The 25,791-nt window shown below is 35.7% G+C and overlaps 1 protein-coding gene across 1 annotated transcript in view; it reads left to right on the forward strand.

Moving 5' to 3' along the window:
• RALYL (RALY RNA binding protein like) overlaps nucleotides 1-14,658 on the forward strand; it is an 821,247-nt gene extending 806,589 nt beyond the window's left edge. The window contains exon 10 of the mRNA XM_053930450.2: nucleotides 14,567-14,658. Coding sequence (XP_053786425.1) covers nucleotides 14,567-14,584 — 18 coding nt within the window. The 3' untranslated portion in view covers nucleotides 14,585-14,658. The remainder of the gene's footprint in view (nucleotides 1-14,566) is intronic.
• The last annotated feature ends 11,133 nt before the right edge of the window (nucleotides 14,659-25,791 follow it).

A 25,791-nucleotide genomic window follows, 5' to 3' on the forward strand; every position in this document is an offset into this window, starting at 1 on the left:
TGGTTTGGTTTTTTGGTCATAAAAAACTACCAAGCTAAATTTTAAAAAAGTTTTGCCTTTTCTTTATATTATTTTTAACTATACCACCTACTTACGCAAAGGAGTGAGCATTAGCTGCTGAAATATAATACAATCCAGGCAAAAATGATTTTGAGAGTTTAGGCATGATGTGTATTACTTGAAACAAATAGGAGAGAATGTCTGTAGCGCAGAGTTAACGAGTGTCAACACTGCACGGCTGTAGCCCTGAGTTAGTATTGGCCACTTATGAAGAACTATGTGACTTGAGCAAGTGATTTACCTCTCTTTCCTCTGTTTCATGATTTGTAAATGGGGATAGTAATAGCACTGTCCTCCTCATTTGGTGTGAGCAATAAATGAGATAAAGCATTTAAAAGTACTTAAAAGAGTACTTCACATACACCTAGCCCTCAGTACATGTTAATTTTTAACCAAATAAACCAAGCCTAAAAAAAAGTAAAATAGTGACAAGAGTATTTAAAGAAGCCAGGTAGGTGTAGTCAGGAGAAAATTTCAGTACTGATGAGAACCAAGAATGTTTTTCATTGAACTATCTCTGTACACATAAAATGAGTTTATCTGGAAGTTAATTAGGTTGAAAAAGTTCATCCATATCACTGGTTTTTTTCCCTCTGTGAGGGAAACATTTAACATTTCCTTAAGGTCTGTAAAATGTTAAAATTGGTTACTCCCTTTCATAGCCCAAATGGGTCTTGCCAATGAGATGATTATACTAAAAAATTCAATAACTGTTAGCAGTTTTTATTGCTTTATAGATCTGAAGGTATTTATACACCTGTAGGTAAAAAAACAAAAAAAGAAATAGAAATTCAGTTACAAAACAACATTGCCCATCACCCCCTAACAATAAGTCCATAAAGTTTATTTAAAATCTATTAAAGCTATATGCACATATATGAGCAAATATTTGCAATTCTTCTTTATGACCCAGAAGCTAATTCCCTGTGCTCTTACACTTGCCTATATTGTTAGCAGCAAAATAAATCTTCAAAATAGTGTCCTAGGTGCCTCCCTATTGACATCCCAACACGTGTCCACCAAAACCTGCTTCTACCAAACACAACTCCAAGGACCTGTAAGTCAATTGAAACTTTCTGTCCAAACTTTCCTCAGAACCAATATTTCCCACAAGGATCCAGGCGTCTTAGAGGCAGGCCATCTCCCTCCATACCTGTGTGTCTGTTCTGTGATGTTTTATTTCAAATTAAGTATTTATTTTAACGTGGTCTTCAAGTCAGGGCAGGAGAATGCAGCTCTGGACTGGACTTAGGTCACCACATTCAACAGCACCCTGGGCAAGAAGGTGTCTTTCCTTGTGCTTTGGCTTCTCTCCATTATAACGAGTGTGTATAAAATTCTGTAACAATAATGTCTAGTTTCAGAAGTACAGTGCAGATGTAGGACATATTATACTTATGTACTAGTAATACCACACTGTGTTTACTCAGCTAACCCCACCAGGTGTAGGTGATACAACAGAAATCATACAGACACAGTGCCCACAAAGTCACATCAATGAACAGATGATGTTTCAAAGCATTCTGTTCAGGCCCATAAAGTGCGACTTACTAGAGGAATCTGATTACAAAGGAAAAATCTCTTCAAATAAAGAGTTTGTTTTCTGATATGGGAACAGATTTGGTCACAAAAATCCTCTAGGAGAGAACTCAGCTTATGTTAAATTATTTCATCAATGTATTGAGTTAAAATGCCCCAAGCTCCTATATATCATGATTCATACAAGAATGATTATGTAATTGATACCATTTCTAAATTGTATTTCTCTTACAATATGCAAAGGAAAACATGGACCAGTGAACAGGTATCCAAAACATATTCTTTTTATTGAATTTATTGGGGTGATATTGATTAATAAAACCATACAGGTTTCAAGTGAACAACTCAATAACACATTATCTGCATACTGCATCATGCACTCACCATTCAAGTCAAGTCTCTTCTATCACCATTTATCCCCCCTTTGACCTCTTCCCCCACCCACCATCCCCCTTTCCCTCTGGCAATCACCACATTGTTGTCTGCATCTGTTTTGTTTTGTTTTGTTTTGTTTTGTTTTGCTTTGTTTTGTTTTGCTTAATTCCTTTGCCTTTTTCACACAGCCCCCAACCCCCTCTCCTCTGACAGCTGTCAGTCTGTTCTATGTGTCTACAAGTCTGTTTCTCTTTTGTTTATTCATTTATTTTTTATTTAGATTCCCACATGTAAGTGGAATCATATGGTTTTTGTCTTTCTCTGTGTGACTTATTTTAGCTAGCATAGTAACCTTCAGATCCATTCATGCTATTGTAAAGGGTAAGATTTCTTTCTTTCTTAATGGTGAATAGTACTCCATTGTGTAAATGTACCATAGCTTTTTTATTCACTCCTCTACTGATGGACACTTGGGCTGCTTCCAAATCTTGGCTTTTGTGAATAATAAAACTGCTATTAACAGAGGGGTGCATATATTCTTTTGAATTAGTGTTTCAAGTTTCTCAGATATATTCCCAAAAGTGGAATTGCTGGGTCATAAAGCAGTTCCATTTTTAATTTTTTAAGAAACTTCCATACTGTTTTCCACAATGGCTACACTAGTATGCATTCCCACAAACAGTGGACTAGGGTTCCCTTTTCTCCACATCCTCACCACAACTTGTTGTTTGTTGATTAATTGATGATAGCCATTCTTACAAGTGTAAGATAGTATCTTATTATGGTTTTAATTTGCATTTCTGTGATGATTAGTGCTGCTGGGCATCTTTTCCTATGTCTACTGGCAATCTGTATGCCCTCTTTGGAAAAGTGTCTATTCAGGTCCTCTGCCCATTTTTTAAATTGGATTGTTTGTTTTCTTGTTGTTGAGGTGTATAGTCCTTTATAAATGTTGGAAATAAACCCCTTATTAGATATATCACTGGTGAATATTTTCTTCCATTCAGTGGGTTGTCTTTTTATTTTGTTGATGATTTCCTGTGTTATATGAAGACTTTTTAGTTTGACGTAGTACCATTTGTTTATTTTTTCTTTTGTTTCCCTTGCCTAAGGAGATACATAAGAACAACTATTGCTATGAAAAATGTCCAAGTTTTTACTGCCTGTGTTTTCTTCTAGAATTTTTATGGTTCAAGTCTTACATTTAAGTCATTAATCCATTTTGAGTGTATTCTTGTGTATGGTGTAAGGAGGTGTTCTAGTTTCATTTTTTTTGCATGTATTTATCCAATTTTTCCCAACACCGTTTGTTTAATAGATTGTCTTTACCCCATGGTATGTTCTTAGCTCCTTTGTCAAATACTAAATGATCATAACGGCATGGGTTTACTTCTAGACTCTCTATTCTGTTCCACTGATCTATATGCCTCTTTTTATGCCAGTACCATGATGTTTTGATTACTATGGCCTCATAGTACAGTTTGATAGCAGATAATACCTCTAGTTTTGTTCTTCTTTCTCAAGATTGCTGAGGCTATTCAGGGGTTTTTGTGGTTTCAAATAAATTTTTGGAATATTTGTCCTAGTTCTGTGAGATATGCCATTGGTATTTTAGTAGGAATTGTGCTGACTGTATAGATTGCTTTGGATAGTATGAACATTTTAATGATGTTAATTCTTCCATTCCATGAACATAGTATGTGCTTCAACTTATTTCACTCTTCCTCAATTTCTTTCTTCAATGTCCTATATTTTTCCAAGTATAGGTCTTTACCTCCTTGGTTAAATTTATTCCTAGTTACCTTTTTTATTTTATTTTTTTTGCAATTTTAAATGGGATTGTTTTTTAGTTTCTTTTTCTGATAGTACATTATTGGTGTATAAAAATGTCACCAATTTCTGAATATTAATTTTGTATTCTGTTATTACTGAATTTATCAGCTCTAGTACCTTTTGGGTGGAGTCTTTTAGTGTTTTCTGTGTACAGTATCATGCCATCTGCAAATAATAACAGTTTTACTTATTCCTTTCCAATTTGGTTGCCATTTATTTATTTATTTATTTATTTATTGTATGATTTCTGTGGCTTGGACTTCCAGTACTATGTTGAATAAGAGTACTGAAAATAGACATCCCTGTCTTCTTCCTGATCTTAAAGGAAACACTTTTAGTTTTTGCCCACTGAATATGATGTTGGCTGTGGTTTTGGCATAAATGGCCTTTATTATGTTGAGATTTGCTCCCTCTATTCCCACTTTGCCCATAATATATTTCAAAATGTTTCTTTGAAAAAGTTACCATCAAAGGATATGACAGAATCAGTCATATATAAGACAGAGGACATCCAATTTTCGATTTCTTAGGCATCTGTTACAATTATGGAATTCTTTTTAATAATCATGAAAATCCAAGGGACTACAAGACTCTGAAATCTCTTTTGAATAATCCAGGATTCTATTATGTTCAGCATGATTTGAGTGCTTACAGTTTTGATAATATTCCAAAGCATTAAACCTTAATAATTTTTTAAATTAACATTATATCTGAAATACACTGATAAAAAGCAAGGGTTTATTAATAGAATAATAGCATACTCATTTCTTGACTATTTTACTTGCACTTTCAGATTAATTTCACTCAATTTTAAAGTTGAACCTATTTTATTATATTCTAATTTTTGACTGATATATACACTAAATTTAAGTTAAATGAGGATTATTAAATAGCCATGACCACCTCTCCAAAGCTATTCTGAATGATCAAGAATTACTTGTAAAATTTCCCAGTGCTTTTAAAATTAAACCTCTAAGTCAATTCTAAATCACATTTTACTGATAAATATAAAATGATGTTTAAAGTGTTTCTTTTTTTGGTGGCAGAACTAATTATCCAAAGAACTGTGGAAAGCAGTAAAATGGTAAAATTTTGAAGTTCATAATAATCTTAGCATTAATCATCATTTGGCTTCTAGTACTGAAATTAACTTGAGCAACTTGGATTATTATCTGAAAATTATCATTATCATTTCCAGCACTAAGAGTAAGTAAAGATTGCTAGACATTATACAGGGTTGGGCAAAAGTAGGTTTACAGTTGCTCACATGAAAAATAGTATAATAATTAATAAACAATAATACAAGAATAAACTGTTTCAAGTACTCACAACTGTAAACCTACTTTTGCCCCACCCTGTAAATTAGCATGACAAAGCAGAAATAAATGCTTGATAAAACGTTATGCACCAAATAAAATTACTATAATTTATCAATTCAACTAGTCAAATATGATTGTCAGTGAGCCCAAAACCCTCAAACATAGTCATAATTATCTTCAAAAAGTATCAGGGAATAGTTTGGGGAAAAAAATCTAAAAATGTTAACATATGTGTAACAGTACATGCCAGTTCTGATAATCATAAAATTGACCAATGTGATTAAATTTTTTTCAGTATTAAATGGATTAAATTTTATGTAGACATTTTAAATAAAATTATGTAATATACTTTAGTTAATTTTACTCTAAAGTTATTTTTTTCTTCATCAAATGCATTTTCACAACATAAAAGGTCTCTTAGGCAGTTGCTTAAAACAAGTTTTAATTAAAATGGTTTTGAATTTGTTCAAGATAGAACTTTTTAAAAGATCCAGTCACTTCTGCCCTGGCCAGGTGGTTTACTTGGTTGCAGTGTCACCTTACCCAACAAAAGGTTGTGGGTTCGATCCCTGTTCAGGGCACATGCCTAGACTGCGGGCTCCACCCCTGGTCAGTGCATGTACAGGAAGCAAGTAACCAATTGATGTCTCTCTCACATTGATGTTTCTCTCTATATATCTATCTCTCTATCTCTATCTCTACCTCTATCTCTATCTCTCACCAATAAAAATATATCCTTGCATAAGGACTTTAAAAAATCTAGGCAGTTCTGCTACAAATCAGGGAAGTGTAGACAATAAGTCATGTGCAAGTCCTCACAGTTCCCCAGTAATTCCACCTCTCTTCTCCCAGTCGTCATCAGGCACCTATGTAACCTATATATTAATACTTTCACATCCCAGATTAGTTCATCAGTGTTAGAGTTACTGCTGGGCCCAGTCTGCCTCCCTACTGTTCTCCTTTCCACAATTAGGCAAAGAGAATATTAGGAAAAACACTTGACTTCAATAAAGCAGCCTGGGTTGGAGTTAACCTTGACACTCTATGATCCAAGAATTAACGAATAACCTGAGGATTATCCTTGCCCAACTACCTGCCTCATTTGGTTTGCAATGAAAATATACATATAAAGTATTTTATAAACTTCCACACACTGTATGAACAAGAGTTATTGTGATGACTATGACCCTGCCCACAGTCTTAGCCCAGATTCTAAGAATAACTGAAACCCAATCTAAATTTAGAGCTAATTAAAGGATCCTCAGCTAAGAAATTCAGATGCCTCAAACTCTAAGACATTCTTGCTGTTTCACTTGCTGCAAGCTTATTACAATTATTGTAGGTGTATTCTAATAACTGGGTCCTGTTTTATTACTGAGAACAAAGGGATCCCCTCCAAAATACAAATAAATAAATCAAAACAAGAAAGTCTTATTCTTCAGATTCCTGCTTCAATGTTCTAATAGCAATCCACCTCCCTTGGACTTAATGACTGCCTTCTCTCTCACCATCTTAGGAACTTTGACCTGAATTCATGTCCTAAAGACAGGATGCTCCTGGTACCTCCATTCCTCCCAGATTCTTCCAGGCTGCCCAGCTTGTCTCCACACTCTCTAGGGCTCTCTAGGTTTTGACTCAATTTATATAATTCAGATATTTAGCAGTTTTTAGACTCAGTGTAGCAAATTGTTTCTAACCATGACTACCTACAAATGGAGCCTTGTATGGTCAAATTCTGTGTCCCTTGAGATAATCAAGCCAGAGCTTCCATTATTTTCTAGTTAAATCTCAAAGACCCAGATCCTTTAGCCTCTCTTAGTGCCATGCTCTTTTTATGCTCTGGTCACTTAAATCTTGATTTTAGAGTTAAAATCTTAGTAAACACCTGATGGGCTTCTTTCCAAGTGTGTGACAGGTTACTACACTTTTGTATTCTCCTTTTTTTTCTGTCCCCTCCCCCCATACCCCAAATGTCCATCAAAGCCACAAGAACTATACAACAAAGTTGTTGCCTTCATTTGTCATCATTTCAGTAAGTCACTAGCCATCTTGGTTTTCATTCCATTACAGTTTTGGTGATATGATTCTTTCCATCTAAACATAGAGTGCAATTTTGGTCCCAAGAGCTTATTAATAGAAGGTAAGCTGTAAGTTGTAATGCAGAGCAGCAGCTATGATTCTGTATGTTATTTAGAAATTTGAATTGAATTCTGTCTTATTTGTAATGAGAGATTTTTTAAAAGACAAATGTATTCACATTGTTTATAACTAGTGGATGGCTAAACAATTAGTAAACATGATCAGTAGTGTAAAAAATTAATAAATATCATGTAAATGGGCATTGGTAGAGCCCAAAGGGGAAGATGTCAGGCCCTACTTGGATCAGAGCCCAACTTGAAGAACTCTGTTGTAATAACCCTCCCAACTTCTCTTTTCCCTCTTTAAAAGTTTCCTCTCTTTCTTTCCTCTGGGTTCATCTTTGGTTTACCATCAGAATGCATGAGCCTAATTGCAATTCTTTGTTTTTCCCAAATAAACCTATTTTGCGGGTGAAATATCTGGTTGTCCATGTGTTTGAAGGTCAACAGTGGTAACAATGAATACAGATAATTCCTGCTGATAAGATTCTGCTTTTCTATAAAATGTTCTACAACCTGTATTAACCACATATTTTGTTCCACATTTTTTTTTGCTCTTATAAATAGATGCTGCCTAAAAATACAGGTTATTTATACTTTTAAAATTACTAATTAGTTATAAATCTCAAATAGAAAAAAGAACATAACATTTCTGATGTTAAAGAAGTCACAAGACTTCTTAAAAATATGATTTTTTGGTAGAGCGGTAAATAAGATGTGTTTATTCCTCATTCTGTTGCACCTGTTTTACTTCAAATATGTTAATGTATGAGGTTTGAAATTAAATGTGCTTTCCCTGTGGATTAATACTATCCTTTTTATCTTTGTCAAATAGAAGTAAATCACTTGGTTCAATACAATCTAGGTTCAATGAGTGGCTCATATTTTGTTGTTTTTCAGAAATGGGAGAGATTGAGAGTTCAAAAAGCATTCGTTATCAGGAAAATTTGATTTAAAAGCATTCAGGCTCCTGTACAACCAGCAAATAGATTACCCACTATACAGGAGAAGGAAGGCACAATTAGCTTCACATTATACCAACTGAATCAGCACCTTAAGTGACTGTCAATCTTGAGAAACAGGCAGCGAGATTGTCACAGTTGTCCCCTTTGGTCTGAGCATTAGAAGCAAACAGCAAGCCTTTCCCTGGACTAGAAGTTCTATGGAAAGCTTGGTGAACATATTTGCCAGTTTTCAGGTAAGGAGAATTATAGTCATGACTTGTAGCCATATGATTAGCAGCACCTACTAGACAAGGCATAATACATGAAGCTCTTTTTTTTCTACTCCAGATGCAAAAATTGTTTGAAGCTTCAGGCAAGGAAATAATACTACAATAAATTATTTTCAAACCTACCATTCTCCTTCCTAGGAAAGCGATTTTATGTAATCATTTACAATCAAGGAACAAAGGTAGGAGTAAGAGAAATCATACTGGGGTAATGAATATGCACAAAAAACTGTAGATTGTTGTTTTCTTTTTAACAAGATGGGTATTTGCCAAACAGTCTTTTGAGATGATCAGAATGGTAGAAGACTATACTAAATTAATATCACTTTCCATGATTTAACCTGAAGAAACACAGTGATAGCAAACTTTACCTACACAGTGGGCATAGTATTTTAAGCATCTTCTATCTATAGGGAAAGCAATCTACTGAAGCCTTGGAGAAAAGAGTGCCTTTGCAAGATAACAAGCCTTAGATCTGTCATGCACACAGGCAACATCAATCAAAACCCAAAAGTCACAATGCCTGATGTTTACATGTCCACATCATTCTACAGGTTAAATTTAATTTGTTAAGGTATTCATTTTCACATTGATCATGGATATTTTGGGGTCTGTGCATACAGGAAATGTATAAAACTTCCTTTATGCTACACAAAAAGTAGCAGAGCTACTTTGTTCCATGAGTTTCAATTTTTGTGCTCTAAAGACTAACCAGCACTTCTCATGTACATGGACAGACCCTGGAATTCCATGAAGAACACATTTGAATAACGTTTCATTATTTGAAATACACATATGTGATCAGGAAGTACAACGTCTGTCCAGAAGTTATACAACCATGTAATATGAAAAATAGAGACATATTGAACAAGATACAAGAAACATTGTACATAGGACAATGACACCTCAGTCCCTTTCAAAGTACGTACCTTGGGACCTCATACAGTTCTCCCAGTCTCCATCAGCTGCCCCATCATATTTTCCTAAATCTCATCAAAGAGCTGAAATCTCTTCCCTTGAAAAGGTGATTTTATTTTTGGGAAAAAACAGAAGTCCCAGGGTACCAAATCTGGGCTGTAGGGGGACTGAGTTACCTACAGGTAATTTGATGTTTTGCCAAAAAAGTCTGTATAAGATGTGATACATGAGCACACATGTGTCTCATGATGAAGCTGCCAGTCACCAGTTGTCCATATCTGCAGCCTTCTGAATCACCCAAATAGATTCTGCAGAGGAATGTTTAATCTTAACACAAAATTTGATGCAGATTTGTTGCTCTACTTGCTCAATCATTTTGAATGCAACAGCCACACAGTACACATGCCCACTCAATGATGGTGTCTACTGCCCCCTCTGACTAGTACAGTGAAGTCATCATTCTTCATACGTATGCATTCTGTCCACTCTCCTTGGATGCCAGATTACATTAATGTCACACAAACTGTTTTCATTATATTAACAATGGCTGCACTTTTTCCAGACATACTTCATCTATAGCATAGTATCAATGTGGGGAGGATGAGAGGAAGGACAGAAAAAAAGAGTGACAGATAACATCAAAATACCAAAATATACTCAGCATTACCCATGAAAGTTTCTTATCTAAGGATGTAAGTTTTTTATGCTTGTGACTGGAGAAAAAACTACTAACGGTATTTATTCCATTTATTTTTAATTGCTTAATTCGTGCAAGTTTGAAAATCAAAATTGTTAGGCATTTATTATTAGGATTCTATTTATAAGTGTAGCACATTTACAAAGTACTTCTAGGAGTACTTTGAAAAAATGATTGTCCCAAATTAGTTCATTTAATGCATTCAAACATTGTAAATGGCATTTGCAAGTTTTATATTGTGTTTTTTAGTACTCCATTTGTCTGATTTAACAAAATTATTCTGGGAATAAAATAATTCTTAAAATCCAGTAAGTTAAATGTATCGACATGATGACCTAAAGTTTTCTTAGACTTTCTAATATCACGCACAAACATAAGATTTGGACATAACATTTCAAATCATAAAACTGAAATCCTACCTGACTGGTGTGGCTCAGTGGGTTGGACATCAGTCCCACAGACTAATAGGTCACTGGTTCAATTCTTGGTCAGGGCACATGCCTGGATTGTAGGCTAGGTCCCCTGTTTGAGGGTAAATGGGAGACAGCCAATCAATGTTTCTCTCCCTCTCTTTCTCCCTCCCTTCCCCTCTTATTTATTAAAAAATAAATAAAAATAAAATGTTTTTAAAAACATGAAATCTTATGTCTCAATCAATTTCTTTCTTGTAAAGCCTCTTTTGTGGGTTTTAGGGAGGATCTGATAATAAATTTACTGAGGTGACATTGATTAATAAATTATATATGTTTCTGGTGTACCGTTCTATTACACATCATCTATATATTGTTGTGTGCTCACCACTCAAAGTCTAGTCTCCTTCCATCATCATAAATTTGACCCCCTTTACCCTCTTCATCCTCCCCTCACCTCTTTCTCTTTGGTAACCACCATGTTGTTGTCTGTGTCTATGAATATTTTTTGTCTGTTTGTCTTGTTTATTAATTTTTTGTTTGCTGTATATGATTCTTGACTTTTTCTTTCTGACGCATTTCATGTTGCATGATATTCTCAAGGTTTATTCATGTTGTTATAAATAGCAGTATTTAATCTTTTTTATGTGTGGGTAGTATTCCATTGTGTATACATGTATCACATCTTCTCTATCCAACACTTCAGTTTCCATGTCTTGGCCACCCTGAATAATGATGCAATGAACATAAAGGTACATATATTTTTACAAATAAATGTTTTCAAATTTGGGGAGTAGATACCTGGAAGAGGGGTTGCTGAGTCATACAATAACTCTATTCTTAACTTCTTGAGGAATCACAATGCTGTTTTCCATAGTGGCTATACCAGCTTATGTTCCCAGCAGCAGCAAATAAGGGTTTCATTTTCTCTGCAACCATCCAACACTTGTTATTACTTGACTTGTTCATAATAGCCATTCTAACAGGTATAAGGTGCTAGCTCACTGTAGTTTTGATTTGCATTTCCCTAATGAGTAGTAAAGCTGAGCATTTTTTCATGTATCTGTTGGCCATCTGTATGCCTTCTTGGGAGAAGTGTCTTTTCAGGCCCTCTGCCTATTTTTAATTGTATATTTTTGTTGTTGAGTTGTATGAGTTTTTATATATTTTTGATAACAACCACTTATCATAGCTGTTGTTTACAAATATTTTCTCCTATTCAGTTGATTGACTTTTTATTTTGCTAATGATTTATTTTGCTGTGCAGAAAATTCCTAGCTTAATATAGTCTTATTCATTTATCTTTGCTTTTACTTCTCTTGCCTTTGGGGTGAAATTCATCAAATCCTAAGACCAATGTCTATAAATTTAGATTCAATGTTTTCTTCTAGGTTCTATATTTAGCTCTTTAATTCATTTTGAACTTTTGTGTATGGTGACAAATAGCAATCTGGTTTTATTCTTTTGCATATGACTTTCCAATTTTCCCAGCAACACTTATTGATGAGGCTTTCTTTTCTCCATTGTATGTTTTGGGCTCCTTCATCAAAAATTATTTTCCCATATACATGTGTATTTATTTCTGGGCTCTCAATTCTGTTCATTGGTCTGTGTGCCTGTGTTTATGTCAATATCATAATAAAGTCCATATATCACAAACCCTTAGCTAATATCACACTCAATGGTAAGAAAACTGAGAGCTTTTCCTCTCAGATCAGGAACAAGACACTCTCACCACTGTTATTCAACATAGTATTGGAAGTGCTGGCCAAGCAATCAGGCAAGAGAAAGAAATAAAAGGCATCCAAACTGGAAATGAAGAAGTAAAATTGTCACTTTTTGTAGACAATATGATTCTTTATATAGGAAACCCTAAAAAGACTCCACATACACACACAAAAAAACTATTGGAAACAATAAACAAACACAGTAAACTTTCAGGATACAAAATCAATGTACAAAAACCCACTGCATTTCTGTACACTAAAAATGAAACTTCAGAAAAAGAAATGAATAAAACAATTCCTTTTGCATTTTCAAAAAAAAGAAAATATCTAGAAATAAACTTAACAAAGGAAGTGAATGACCTATACACTGAAAACTAATAAACATTATTTAAAGAATTTGAAGATGACACAAAGTAATGGAAAGATATTCTGTGTTCATGGACTAGAAGAATCAACATAGTTATAATGGGCATATTAATCCAAGCAACATACAGATTTAATGCAATCCCCATCAAAGTTACAATGGTATTTTTAAAATTTGTATGAAATCACAAAAGATCCTGAATAAACATGTCAATCAATTTTTAATTGCATAGTCTAAACTGAAATCACAAGACTGCTATATGAATAGGCTAAAATCTCTTAAGTAATACAACTATTTATGGTATATCAAATGTTCACAGATTGTTTTTCTTAACACAAAAATATTAGTACTCCGGCTTCTCTTTTTGTAAACATTTTACATTCAATCCTAAATCTTCCTGGAATTAAAGGAGATAAATCCCAATTAACTAAAATTAGAGATGTTTATATTCTTAAATGTGAAAGCTGCACACCCATGAGGAAAACACCATCCAGTTCCACAGGGTTCCTTTCAACCTAAGATCTTGGTCAGGCATGAGACCTGGAGCTGCTGACATCCAGAATAATCCTTACCACCCCAACTTTAATACTACTGCTTTTCATCATCTCTATATCACAGGCTTCAGGATAGCAATAAAAGATCAAGTTACCTAATTATCTAATTATTCATAGGAGCCAGCAATGGTTGGCAGTCTTCAACCTTCAGGTGGGCCTGGAAAACTTCCTTCCAAGAAATAAAGAGCCCACGTGGCCTATGCTGCTTTTACCACTTTGTATGAAAGTACCATTCCCTGTTTCAAGCTAAATGAGTGTTTCTTTGCTCTGCTTAATTGTGTATGTAAGGGGCCCTCAAACATTCTCCCAGCTTTCAGTGTTTCAAACCCCATGAGGGACAGGGAGTGGTCCTGCTACAGTGAGAAGGGGATATACATTGGCCAAATACCTGGCATACCTTCGGGGAACTAACTAGCCATGAGGGACCAGCACACAGTATTGGAGCTGTCAGCATTGTTCCACCCAATGCTTGACCGTGTTGTTTTCTTTGAGAACTCTGACACCAAAATACAATATTTGGGGTCCTCCCTTGAGACTGACAACCAGGGTACCATATTCTGCCCCCCAAGACTGATAACTGATGCATGCATGATGTTAGTCTCAATGGCAACTCCAGTCTCCACTGATTCTTTGATTTGTGTGTCTTTGACTCTTAAGACATAAACATAGATTTCCTATTGAACTCCTGAAGTCCTTCGAAGTTGATGGAATAATGTGTACTTATTTTTTTACCTAAATAGAAAGACCTGTAACTTGATAGGACTCTAAGATCAATAAATGCCTTTCCCCACTATAGAAATCTTGCATTATTTTATTTTTGTCTTCATCTTCAATTTTTCAATTCGATTCTGAAACTAATTGAATTTTGGCTCCTATATGGTGTTTCTGGCTTGTAGTTGCATCATGAGGCCTTCACAGCCCTTCCTGTTGCTAGCTTTTTTTTGTTTGCCACGAAGATTCTGTTGCTCAGATCAGGACCTTTATGGGCATTTTATTCCAAGTGCATTTGTCTGGGAATGCACTGTTCAAAGCCTCTTAGAGGAAAAGTACTCTATGGTCACTCTTGTTAGGAACAGCAAAGATTCTTGAGCAACCCACAGATCTTTCTCTAAGCCTAGAATTTCAAGATTTTTTCTCTGGTTTGGACAGGAGCTCAGACTAAAAAATAATTGCTGATTGCAGGCATTAAATTAGCTGGACTTTAAAAAAATTACACGATGCTATAAATATAAATGATCTTAGTATTGCCTTCAACAAAGAATCTAAAACCTAGAGTTCTCTAAAGATCTAATTCTTTTATCCTTCTCCTGATGCAGCCTTAATATCTAACTTACACATATGCATGCTACCAACAATGAAACACAAATTTCTATAGTTTAAAATACTTTTTTCTTTTCTCAGTTTCTACAGGTAAAGTGATCTGAATTGAATGATGCAAACACAAAAGAGAAACTCTGACAACCCCCAGAAATGTGAAAGGAGGTTCCTTACTGGATAGCAGCATCTTTGGCTCAAGTTATATAAATACCCTAATAAATAACAAGAATGGTATTATTCAATCTTAGAAATTTTATTTCCTCTATGTTATAAGATGTATAATTGTCAAGATTTTATGGTTTAGATTGTAAATGTGTGTTTCCCTTTGCTAATTATGCTTGGAGGTTTTGGGGGTTTTTTTGTCTTAAAAGTCTTAAAATGTGAAAGATATTATGAATGATAAGGGAGACACTATAAACAAATGTATATTTGTAAAAGCTATTTTTATGACTAGCATGTTTTACCATTGATCATATACAAAGTCAGGTGATATTGCAATTCTATGTTTAAAGCTTGTCTCCAACAATGTTATGTAAAAAAATACATATATGCTAGTTTTTGTAATTTATTTTTAATTTATAGTTTAAATAACTTCAGATCATAAGGGTAAAACACTTGAAAAGGTATATTTCTGCCCTCTATAAGCATCATTTTATTCATAAAGAATACAAATATTTCAGATATGATTCAAGAGTTATAGGATTGTCAGTTTAACCTGTGATTAAATTTAGTATTCTCTGCTTTGCTGAACTGAAATGATCCCATTGTTACTGGATACTTCAGTTGGGGCAGGAGATCCCATGGACAGATTTTCATTCCAGGGCATTTCATAAGAAAGTAAAGGATGGTCTTGTCTTTGGATCCAAACGTTTAAATTAGTATGGACATCCCTTCACTCCATCTCCTGTGACAAGGAGCTCTCCATCCTTGAGCACCACAAGTGTTTTCCAGAAGCTCCTAGCTGTTGTGTTGTGCGGTGGAAATGAAAGACCTCAACTTCGCAGATGTAGAATTCAGTGTATAATTTTTTTTTTACTTTTTTTATTGATGTTCGAGTACAATTGTCTCCATTTTCCCACTACCACTTTCACCCACCCTACCCATGACCACCTCCCACCTTCAATCCCACCCCACATTGGTTCCATCCATGGGTCCCTCATTCATGTTAATTTACATCCATTTCCCTTCTTTCCCACATTATTTCCCTCTCCCCTCCCCTCTAGTTACTGTCAGTTTGTTGTCAATTTCAATATCTCTGGCTATATTTTGCTTGCTAGTTTGTTTGGTTAACTAGGTCCCACTTATAGGTGAGATCATATGGTATTTGTCTTTTACCACCTGACTTACTTCACTTGGCATAATACTTTCCAGTTCCATCCATGTTGTTGTGAAGGGTAGGAGCTCCTTCTTTCTTTCTGCTGCATAGTATTCCACTGTGTAAATGTACCATATTTTATTGGTCCACTCATTTACCGATGGGTACTTGGGCTGCTTCCAGCACTTGCCTATTGTAAATTGTGCTGCTATGAACATTGGGGTGCATAGGTTCTTTTGAATTGGTGTTTCAGGATTCTTAAGGTTTAATCCCAGCAGGAGAATATACTGGTCTAAAGGCAGTTCCATTTTTAGATTTTTGAGGAAATTCCATACCATTTTCCACAGAGGCTGCACCAGTTTGCATTCCCACCAACAGTATGCTAGGGTTCCCTTTTCTCCACAACCCCGCCAGCACTTATTGTGTGTTAATTTGTTTATGAGGCCATTCTGACCAATGTGAACTGGCACCTCATTGTAGTTTTAATTTGCATCTCTCTGATGGCTAGCGATACCAAGCATCCTTTCATATGTCTCTGGGCCTTCTGTATGTCCTCCTTGGAGAAGCATCTGTTCAGGTCTTTTGCCCATTTTTTAATTGAATTGTTTGTCTTCCTGGTGTAGAGTCATGTGAGTTCTTTATATATTTTGGAGATCAAACCCTTGTCTGAGATATATTGGAAAATATATTTTCCCTAGTTGGTTCCCTTTTCATTTTGCTAATGTTTTCTTTAGCCATGCAGAAGCTTTTAGTTTTGATGAAGTCCTATTTGTTTATTATTTCCTTTATGTCCCTTTCTCTAGGGGTCATACTGGGGAAAATATTACTACATGGAATACTGAGATTTTCCTGCCTATCTTTTCCTCTAGGACTTTTATGGTATCAAGACTTATATTTAAGTCTTTTATCCATCTTGAGTTTATTTTTGTGTATGATGTACATTGGTAGTCGAGTTTCATTTTTTTACATGTAGCTGTCCAAATCTCCCAACACCATTTGTTGAAGAGGCTATTTTGATTTCATTTTATGTTTCTGTCCCCTTTGTGAAATATCAATTGACCATAGCAACTTGGGTTTATTTCTGGGCTCTCTATTCTGTTCCATTGATCTATGTGTCTGTTCTTATGCCAGTACCAGACTGTTTTGATTAGCATATAATTTCTTAATAAATTCTGTTTCTTTTCAAACAAAGAGATGTGTATCTTTCTTTGGGGTGCTCTTAGTTTTAATGTTCAGTTTGGATTATTTTTTAAGTCACTGTAATGCCAGGATATCAGTGCAGTAATGAAAGTAGCATAAGTTTACTAAAATGTGTATGTCTGATATGCCCATACTCTTCATGGAGTGACTGTGGAACATGTGAATTTGCCATGGGATAGAAAGCCATGTGGTGGCCCTCAGTCCTTGATGGAAGTTACACTCTGGTTTACACTTCTTCTACAAGGCATGTTTTTTTTTTTTAATCCAAATATAGAAATTTTAAGAAAACTATTCTGGATATAATGCAAAACTACATCCATATAGTTATTTATGTCCAACCCAAACTCTACCACTAAGTTTGCAAGTTTCTCATTAAAGAGCAGAGAGAAGATATGTAATAGCATCAAGACACTTAGTTGGATTGAGGCCTCCTTTTTACAAAAAAAAATTTAGTGTAAGATAACATTGATATGTTTTATCTTTGTACTTTAATCTCTTTTAAGTTAATTTATACTCTGTTTCTGTGTATTTCAAATATAAATAATGAAAATTATATAATTTCATCCAATAAAAGTTATTACAAAAAACTGAAATAGTAAAAACATTAATTAGAAGTTTACACACTAGAATTTAGGGTCTCAATTCTAGGACTTCCCCTCTGGGGATGTGAAAACCATAATGTGTACAGTGTTCTCGGCTATAGTGAAGACGCAAGAATTTGTGACTGCTATGACTGAATTCTGAAGATGAAAATAACTTGCATGTGTTCCTATAAGAATAAAATCAGCTGAGTGATTTCTTGGTTTGCTGCCAAAGAAATATATGTGCCCAAGATGACCCGGTGCTCCAGAAAGGAAGTGTGTCACAGGTACTGAGCGTTAGCAAATACCCAGGTGGATACTTTTCCCAACATAGTACTTGTCTGTCCTTGTAGTAATCAATAAATGATGTAACAATTATAATCTGATATTATATAAATTTAGAGTATAATACTTTCCCAGATATTCATTAACTGTTCTCAAAATGAAATGAATAATTAAAATGTGTAAAATCATTCTCTGTTATTGGAGTTCACTTTCTCCTATGAGGCCTTGAATTTGGACATGGTAGGTCTTTCCTTGTATAGTCACCAATTCCTAACTTTAGAATTCCTTTTGATGACAAAGGTGGAATGATATATATGTCAGAGTAACAAAATATTTGGTATTACAATCCCTGAAGGTTTAGTTTAATAAGCTAAAAGGAAGCTTTTCAAAGATGAGGAGGGAAGTATGGATTTCTAAAAATGCAATTAGTTCCATAAAACAAAATACAATTAGTCCCATAAAACGAAAATGCTAAGGGAAAGCAAAGGGGTATTACTCACTGTCTTCAGTTCAAAAAAAAATGTGGTAAAATAGGCCACCAATTGGGAAGTCAGGTAAACCAGTCTCTAGTGACAACATGAAGGGAAAAATATCAATTTTGCTTACATCATCTTCAATAAAACAGTTTTCAAAGCAGAAACACACAATAAATTTAGATAGAAATGAAGCAGAGGATAAAGAAGAAACTATTTTAAATGGCTTAAAGTTCAGAGGACAGGAATTACAAATGCACATGACAATAGATAAGAAATATAAATTTAAGAGCCATGCCTGAAATAAGTTAGTGGACACTCGATGCACCTGTGTGGATGAAAAGACCTCCAGCTCTCCATTCCAGGGGTTGCCTGACTCAGAAACTCAGACCTCAACTGGTCAGGTCTCCTGACTTTTCAAGACAAGGTAAACATCCAGAGTTTCAAATGAAATATCTTACTTTGTTTTGTTTTAATATTAATCTTTAGGTGAATGAAACCATATCTGTGATTTAGAGCCAAGATTTAATAGTTGTAAAACTTACAAAGTAAACTTACAGTAATGAGAAGCAACAAATTCTGGATTACCTCTGGTGAGATAAGGGACAATAGAATAGGGGTATTCAATAACATCCATAATATTTAATTTATTAGTAAAATATTTGAATTGAATGTTTTGAATCAAACAAATAGCAAACAAGTTTTGGTAAAACTAAGTATAGGATACTTTGGAAATTTCCTATCTCTCCAAAATAGGGAAACCTGAAGTTCTGATAGGAAAATTCTGTTCAAAAGCACTACATCCACCAAACCTGCAATAATGTGTGAAGACACCAGATATATAAAGAATTAGACTATATAGTATTCATACTGAAATCCTAAAAACATTCTGAAACAAGTTACCTGAAATATTATACCACATGAATAAAAACAAAGTGCAAGAAACATTTTTAGAAAAAATATCTAATGATGACCACTGAATTTAATGAGAGTTGCATATACATAGTTATTACAATGATATTTATAAAGCAGCAAACAGAAACATTCCTTAAAATATGATTTATAGCTAAATATAATTGCAGCTAACAACCTACTTTTATAATTTCAGACTGAGTCAATACAATTGATTAAAAGAAGACAAGAGAAGGAAATATGTTAAACATATCCTTTTGTGGACAACAAAGGGGTCACATACTGAACCTGACAAGCTCAGGGGAGGCCTGCGTGACAGGCTTGACAAACTCAGAGACCTAAAGTAACCACATAGGATGGTCTGAAATTAAAACTTCCTAACTAAAAGTGAATCATGGTGGGCAGTCACGTCCTAGGCCAATATCTTCTTTGGCAAAGATCAATCTTTATTTTATCTGAGTCTCTTATCTTTTTGCATCTATAATAACATACCTTTGAAATCAGAGTAATCTTCTTCTCTGTACCCCTCAAGGCACAACCTCCCACCAGAACATGAGACCGAGGAACTCCTTATTGATATCTTGTTTCTTGCATACCTTCTCTATGTGCTGTCAATGTTAATTTTTAACTATCCTAAACCCACCAATGTAAAAGAAGTGTTTGCCTATTCTTTTCATTTTTTATCCAACCCCACAGATTCCCCTCCTTTGCTTTCTCCCACCTTCCTAACCTACCACCAATGGATTTCATGTAGCCCTTTTACCCCTCCTCCTTTAATTATAATGTAAAAAATAAGGTGCAAAACTGCTGTTCTCTGGAGCATTTTCTCAGTCTCTGGAGATTTTTTCCGTAGCAATTGTCATCAGCTTGGCTCAAGTAAACTTATACAAATTTTCTACAGGTTTGGACAATTTCTTATGTCACACTATATAGGTCCATTCACCTAACAAACAGTGACTGGGCATATATTGTGTGTCAGACACTCTTCTTGGTCCTTAGGATATATCAGTAAACAAAAGAGATGAAACCCTCTACTCAGGTGAAGTTAAAAATCTTGATACTTTTCTATATAATCCTATAGAAACGTTGTTAGTATGATTATTTAACAATGGCAATATAATCCTGAGACTAACAGAAACTGGTGAAGTGACAATTCTGCTTTCTCTCCTTTGGAAAAAAATCTATGATCATGAGCCCCACAGGTGTTAACAACCCTTCAGGGTTGGGACCCAAACCAAAGTCCTCCTGCTCAGTGTATTGGCACCAATAGAACAAGGCTGAGTTTGGTAAAGCAGAGCAGAAACTTTATTCTTTGATCAATGAATGGGGAAGAGTTAGCTCATACTCTCATTTCATGGGCTGAGGCAATGGTGATTTAATTCTTTCCGGTGCTTAGTCATTCTTGTGTTGTATTTGGCCCTTTTGCTCACAGTCCTCTTTGTACACAATGCCCTTTAGGAGACCATTCTGTGTGGCGTGGGCCCAGCTCTCACTCAGAAAAGCCAGTGGAAAGTGAGGTCTGGCACATAGGACCCAAGCCCACTGATAAGTTCTCCTGTGGGGAATCAGGCCTGCCTTGTACCTAGGCTGCTTTGAGACTTGCTTTTTGCTAAAACTCCCTCACCCTGAATTGAGGCAGCAAACATTTACTGCATATCTTTAAAGTAACTTCCTAAAATCTATGCTAAACCTCCCAAGGATGAGAGTAACCAGTTCAACCACTTTTCCCTTTATATTTGCAAATATCCTTCCTTTTTGATGTAATTAGCAACATCCTCTCCTTTGTTTTCTGTAACCACCTAAAGCAAACCTGTGCATATTAAATGAGGACCATCCTCAATGTAATTTGCCCAGAAAAGCAATAAAAGCCTGTCAAGGCAAGGGTTGGGGCACTCTCCCCTTTAGAGAGTGGCCATGCCATCCCTTTTCCTCCACAGGACTCAGTAGTCCATGTGAATCTGTCCGGTCTCAGCGACAATGCCACAGACACTGCAGGCCGGTGTCTGCATCAATGCCCCATCTCCATCTTTGTCTTTGTAGTCAGCCCTTGTCATTTGGGGTCAGAAACCCTTTTTAGTTCCTCTAGGCAAGCATAGCTAGTGGCATTAAGTTTTGAGAAATGTTAGGGTCTTTTAGATAATAGCCCAGTGACAACTGCATGAAGATTAATGAGAAAGTGGCATGGACATCATTGCAACTACGTCCGCTCTGAGTAGCCATCTTTTTCTGTTGTATTCTGTACCCTTGGTCAGATTGGGATTATACAGCAATGTGTTTGTGTCATCTGCAATCCTGCAACAAATAAATAGCTAATAAACACGAGACTGCAAATTAAAGTAACACTGAAATTCTATTTTACAACTATAAAATAGAAAATATTAAAGAATAATAATATTCACTTGTGGTTAGGAGTCAGTGGGGTTTAAACTCTTAAATTCTTATGTTTAAGCACTCTGATAAAATGCTAGTGGGAGCAGTTCATTTCCAAACTTTCTGGAAATGAATTTGACAATATATCACAGTATGTTTCAAGAACATTAACAAATTATGTAACTATTAAAGTTATAATTATGTAAAACTTCTAGTGACATGGTGTAAACTCCATGTTTAGGAAAGTTTAGGAAAAAAGAAGGATAAAAATTATATATACAGGATTCCTACACCCATATAAGGAAAAAGAATTATGGAATTATAACTGTTTTTTTTTCTCCATCTTTATACTTTTCTGCACTTTGAATATATTCAGGTTTTGGTAACCAGAAGGTGGTATTGTTTACAGAAATGGGTGAGTCAAGAAGAGATTGGGAGATAATGTATTTGACTTTAGACATGTTGGGTATAGGAGACTATCAACACATCCAATATGAAAATCTTAGCATTAAGTGGGCTAAGTATTATGAAAGTAATCAGAACTTAAAGTGCTGTTTTGGAAGTAATCCACAGAGACATCATGAAAAGCTGAAGGAATGAACAAAACCACCAATAAGTGGGAACAGAGAGGACCAAGGGACTAGAATCTCTTCAAAGTTCACTAGAAGGAATGGAGAAGGTAGAGAAGTTGGTGGCCAAAATACAAACATGTACCCACAATATCCATACCACATGTATTAGTGGATAAAGTTGGTTTCACTGAACTGGAAAGCATTTTATTGAACTAGAGATGGTCATCTTATAACAATCCATATAATTTGCGTAAGTGATCTATCAGGGAAAATAATCAGCAGACTTCACCAGTTTGCTATAAATTGTTGCAACTATTCTTAAATGTTTTCCATGAAGCCCTCCTTGTATTGGAAACATCACAAACAATATTTCCATTTCACACAGATTACAATGCACCACCTTCCTGACAGGTCACACCTTTTCTAGGATGACCCATCTTTGACTCTCAAATCTCAATCTCAATTCCCACTTCCTAATTTCTCTTTGGAAACCAATCAACACTTAGTGTAATTTTTTTTCTTTTATTTTTAATATATTTTATTAATTATACTATTATAGTTTTCCCATTTTTTTCTCCCCTTTATTCCCCTCTGCCCTATACTCCCCTCCCACCACCATTCTCCCACATTAGTTATGTCCATGGGTCATACATATGTTCTTTGACTTCTACATTTCCCATACTATTCTTAACCTTTACCTGTCAATTTTTTACCTACAATTTATGCTTCTTATTCCCTGTACCATTTCCCCCATTCTCCCCCCATCCCCTCCCGCTGATAACCCATTTCTGTGATTCTGTTCCTGTTCTACTTGTTTTCTTAGTTTGTTTTTGTTATTGTTTTTTTTTTAGGTTCAGTTGTTGAAAGTTACAAGTTTTTTGTCATTTTACTGTTCGTATTTTTTCTCTTTTTTTTCTTTAGATAGGTCCCTTAAAGATTTCATATAATAAAGGTGTGGTGATGATTAACACCTTTAACTTGACTTTATCTAGGAAGTACTTTATCTGCCCTTCCATTCTAAATGAAATCTTTGGTGGATAGGGTAATCTTGGATGTAGGTCCTTGCCTTTCATGACTTCGAATATTTCTTTGCAGCTCCTTCTTGCCCATAAGGTTTCTTTTGAGAAATCAGCTGACAGTCTTATGGGCACTCCTTTGTAGGTAACTGTCTCCTTTTCTCTTGCTGCTTTTAAGATTATCTCCTTATCTTTCATCTTGGCTAATGTAATGATGTGCCTTGGTATGTGCTTCCTTGGATCCAAATTCTTTGGGACTCTTATCTTCCTGGACTTTCTGAAAGTCTATTTCTTTTGCCACTTTGGGGAAGTTTTCCTCATTATGTTTTCAATTAATTTTCAATTTCTTGCTCTTCCTATTCTCTTTCTGGCACCCCTATGATTCAGGTGTTGGAACATTTAAAGTTGTCCTGGAGGTTCCTAAGCCTCTCCTCATTTTTTTGGAATTCTTCTTTCTTCATTCTATTCTGGTTGAATGTTTATTTCTTCCTTCTGGTCCAAACCATTGATTTGAGTCCCAGTTTCGTTCCCATCACTGTTGGTTCCCTGTGCATTTTCCTTTATTTCACTTTTCATAGCCTTCACCTTTTCCTCTATTTTGCAACCATACTCAGCTATTTCTGTGAGCATCTTGATTTCCAGTGTTTTGAACTGTGCATCTGATAGGCTGGTTATCTCTTCATCACTTAGTTGTATATCTTGTGGGGCCTTGATCTGTTCTTTCATTGAGCCACATTTTTTTTTCTGGCACACCTATTATGTAGTAAGGGGCCAAACCTTAGGTATTCACCAGGGTTAGGCAACCCCCTGGCTGCGTTATCATGCTGTCTGTGGTGGAGGAGTCCGAGAGAGAACAATGGCACTTGCTCAGCTCTCTCCCAGCTTTTAGTCACTTCCACCACTACCCACAAGTAAATTGGGCCCTTCTGGTTCTGATTCCCATGTGGGGGTATTTGTATACATTCTAGGACCCTGTGGGTCTCGCCAACAAACTCTCCTCTGAGGCTAGGAGTTTCTCCCACCACCTCAACTCCCACAGGTTTTTTTCAGTCAGAGGTCTTGAGGCTTTTTTTTACCCACATTGGGACCCTGGGTTGAGCAGTCTTTCTTGCTCCCCAGTTGTTCCTCCTAGTTTATCTGCATGCAAATGTGGGATCTTCCTCTCTGCCAATTGCTGCCTCAATCGGTCCACCAGATGCCACCTTGCCAGCCCCAGTCCTCCAGCCACTGCCTTGCTACAAGTCCTCTCCACCCCGGCTGCCCATCTGTGCCCCTACTACTGGTCTGAGTGAATGTTTCTTCTTTAACTCCTTGGTTGTCAGACTTCTATACAGTTTGATTTTCTGGCAGTTCTGGGTTTGTTTGTTTGTTTTTTTTAAGTTGTTGTCCTTCTTTTGGTTGTGCAAGAAGGCAAAACGTATATACCTATGCCTCCATCTTGGTTGGAAGTCCACTTAGTTACTGTAATCTTGAGTAGATAAAGACCTTATTCACTGATGTTCAGGGCTAAATTAAAGGGTGAGAGAAAAGGTCAAGACAATAAGGCAAAAATCCATAAAATATGCTAAGTTGATTTATCAGAAATGGAAGAAAGTTTAAGTTTTGTTTACCATGACCTCTCTCGGAAAAAGAACTGGATGCACTAACAGCAGTAATACAGGAGGGGGTGGCATCTGAGTACTTCAGATCTTCTCTTCTGCTCAAGAAAGATTCAAACAAGGCTTCGATCTCCAGATATCCTTCCCCATTCTTCCTTCATTTACCTTCACATACACACACACACACACACACACACACACACAGAAGTCTTTAATGATCATCTATTAGAAAATGTCCAAATTTTTAGCTTGTCACAGGTACATGACCAGATTATGTACCTCCTAGAGGGTCTAGTCTGTAGGTGAAACTAGCCCAATGAGCAACATAGTTTCCTGCCTATTTTGGTCATTAATGATATGCCAGATAACCTGAAATCTGCTCAAAATGTGCCTTTTAAATACAGTGCTACCTGCAACTCTGCCCATGCTTGGTAAGCTAACACCAAACTCCTCTGCAAATTGTGACTGAGAGCTACCCACATGTTTCACAGTTGCTTGACTCCTTGTTGTATAGTATTACTACTGTTGGAGCCAGATGAATTTTAAAAATTTAGAAACAATGGGCCATCCAGAGCACTTTGGTTCTCTCAGCTTCTGTCCTCTGCAGTGGCCTCCAAACAAACAAAGAGGTCATCTCCATGTGATCAGCTTGGCTGTCAAGTTTCTCTTCCAGTGAAAGAAGTTTTGATGTAAAAATCCTCCCCAGAGTCATAATTCCCCTTCATGCATTGTGTTCTGTTTACATTATTTTTAGATATCTTAAAAATTCTAGTTTCAGCCTTACACTTGGGAGAAAGTATTAATAACTTTGTAATGATTTTCATCATTTGGTTCTATGGCTGAAAGCACCTACTCTTTACAGCCAAATGAAAAAAAATCTTGGGGCCATCATCCTTTGACAATTCATCCTAAGTCTATGCAGAACACTGGCTTTCTCTTTCCTTTCCTGAATTTTTCTTTTTTCTGCTAAGGCACTAAATTCCTTCT

This window comes from Desmodus rotundus, chromosome 8, assembly GCF_022682495.2.
Source record: "Desmodus rotundus isolate HL8 chromosome 8, HLdesRot8A.1, whole genome shotgun sequence".
NCBI lineage: Eukaryota > Metazoa > Chordata > Mammalia > Chiroptera > Phyllostomidae > Desmodus > Desmodus rotundus.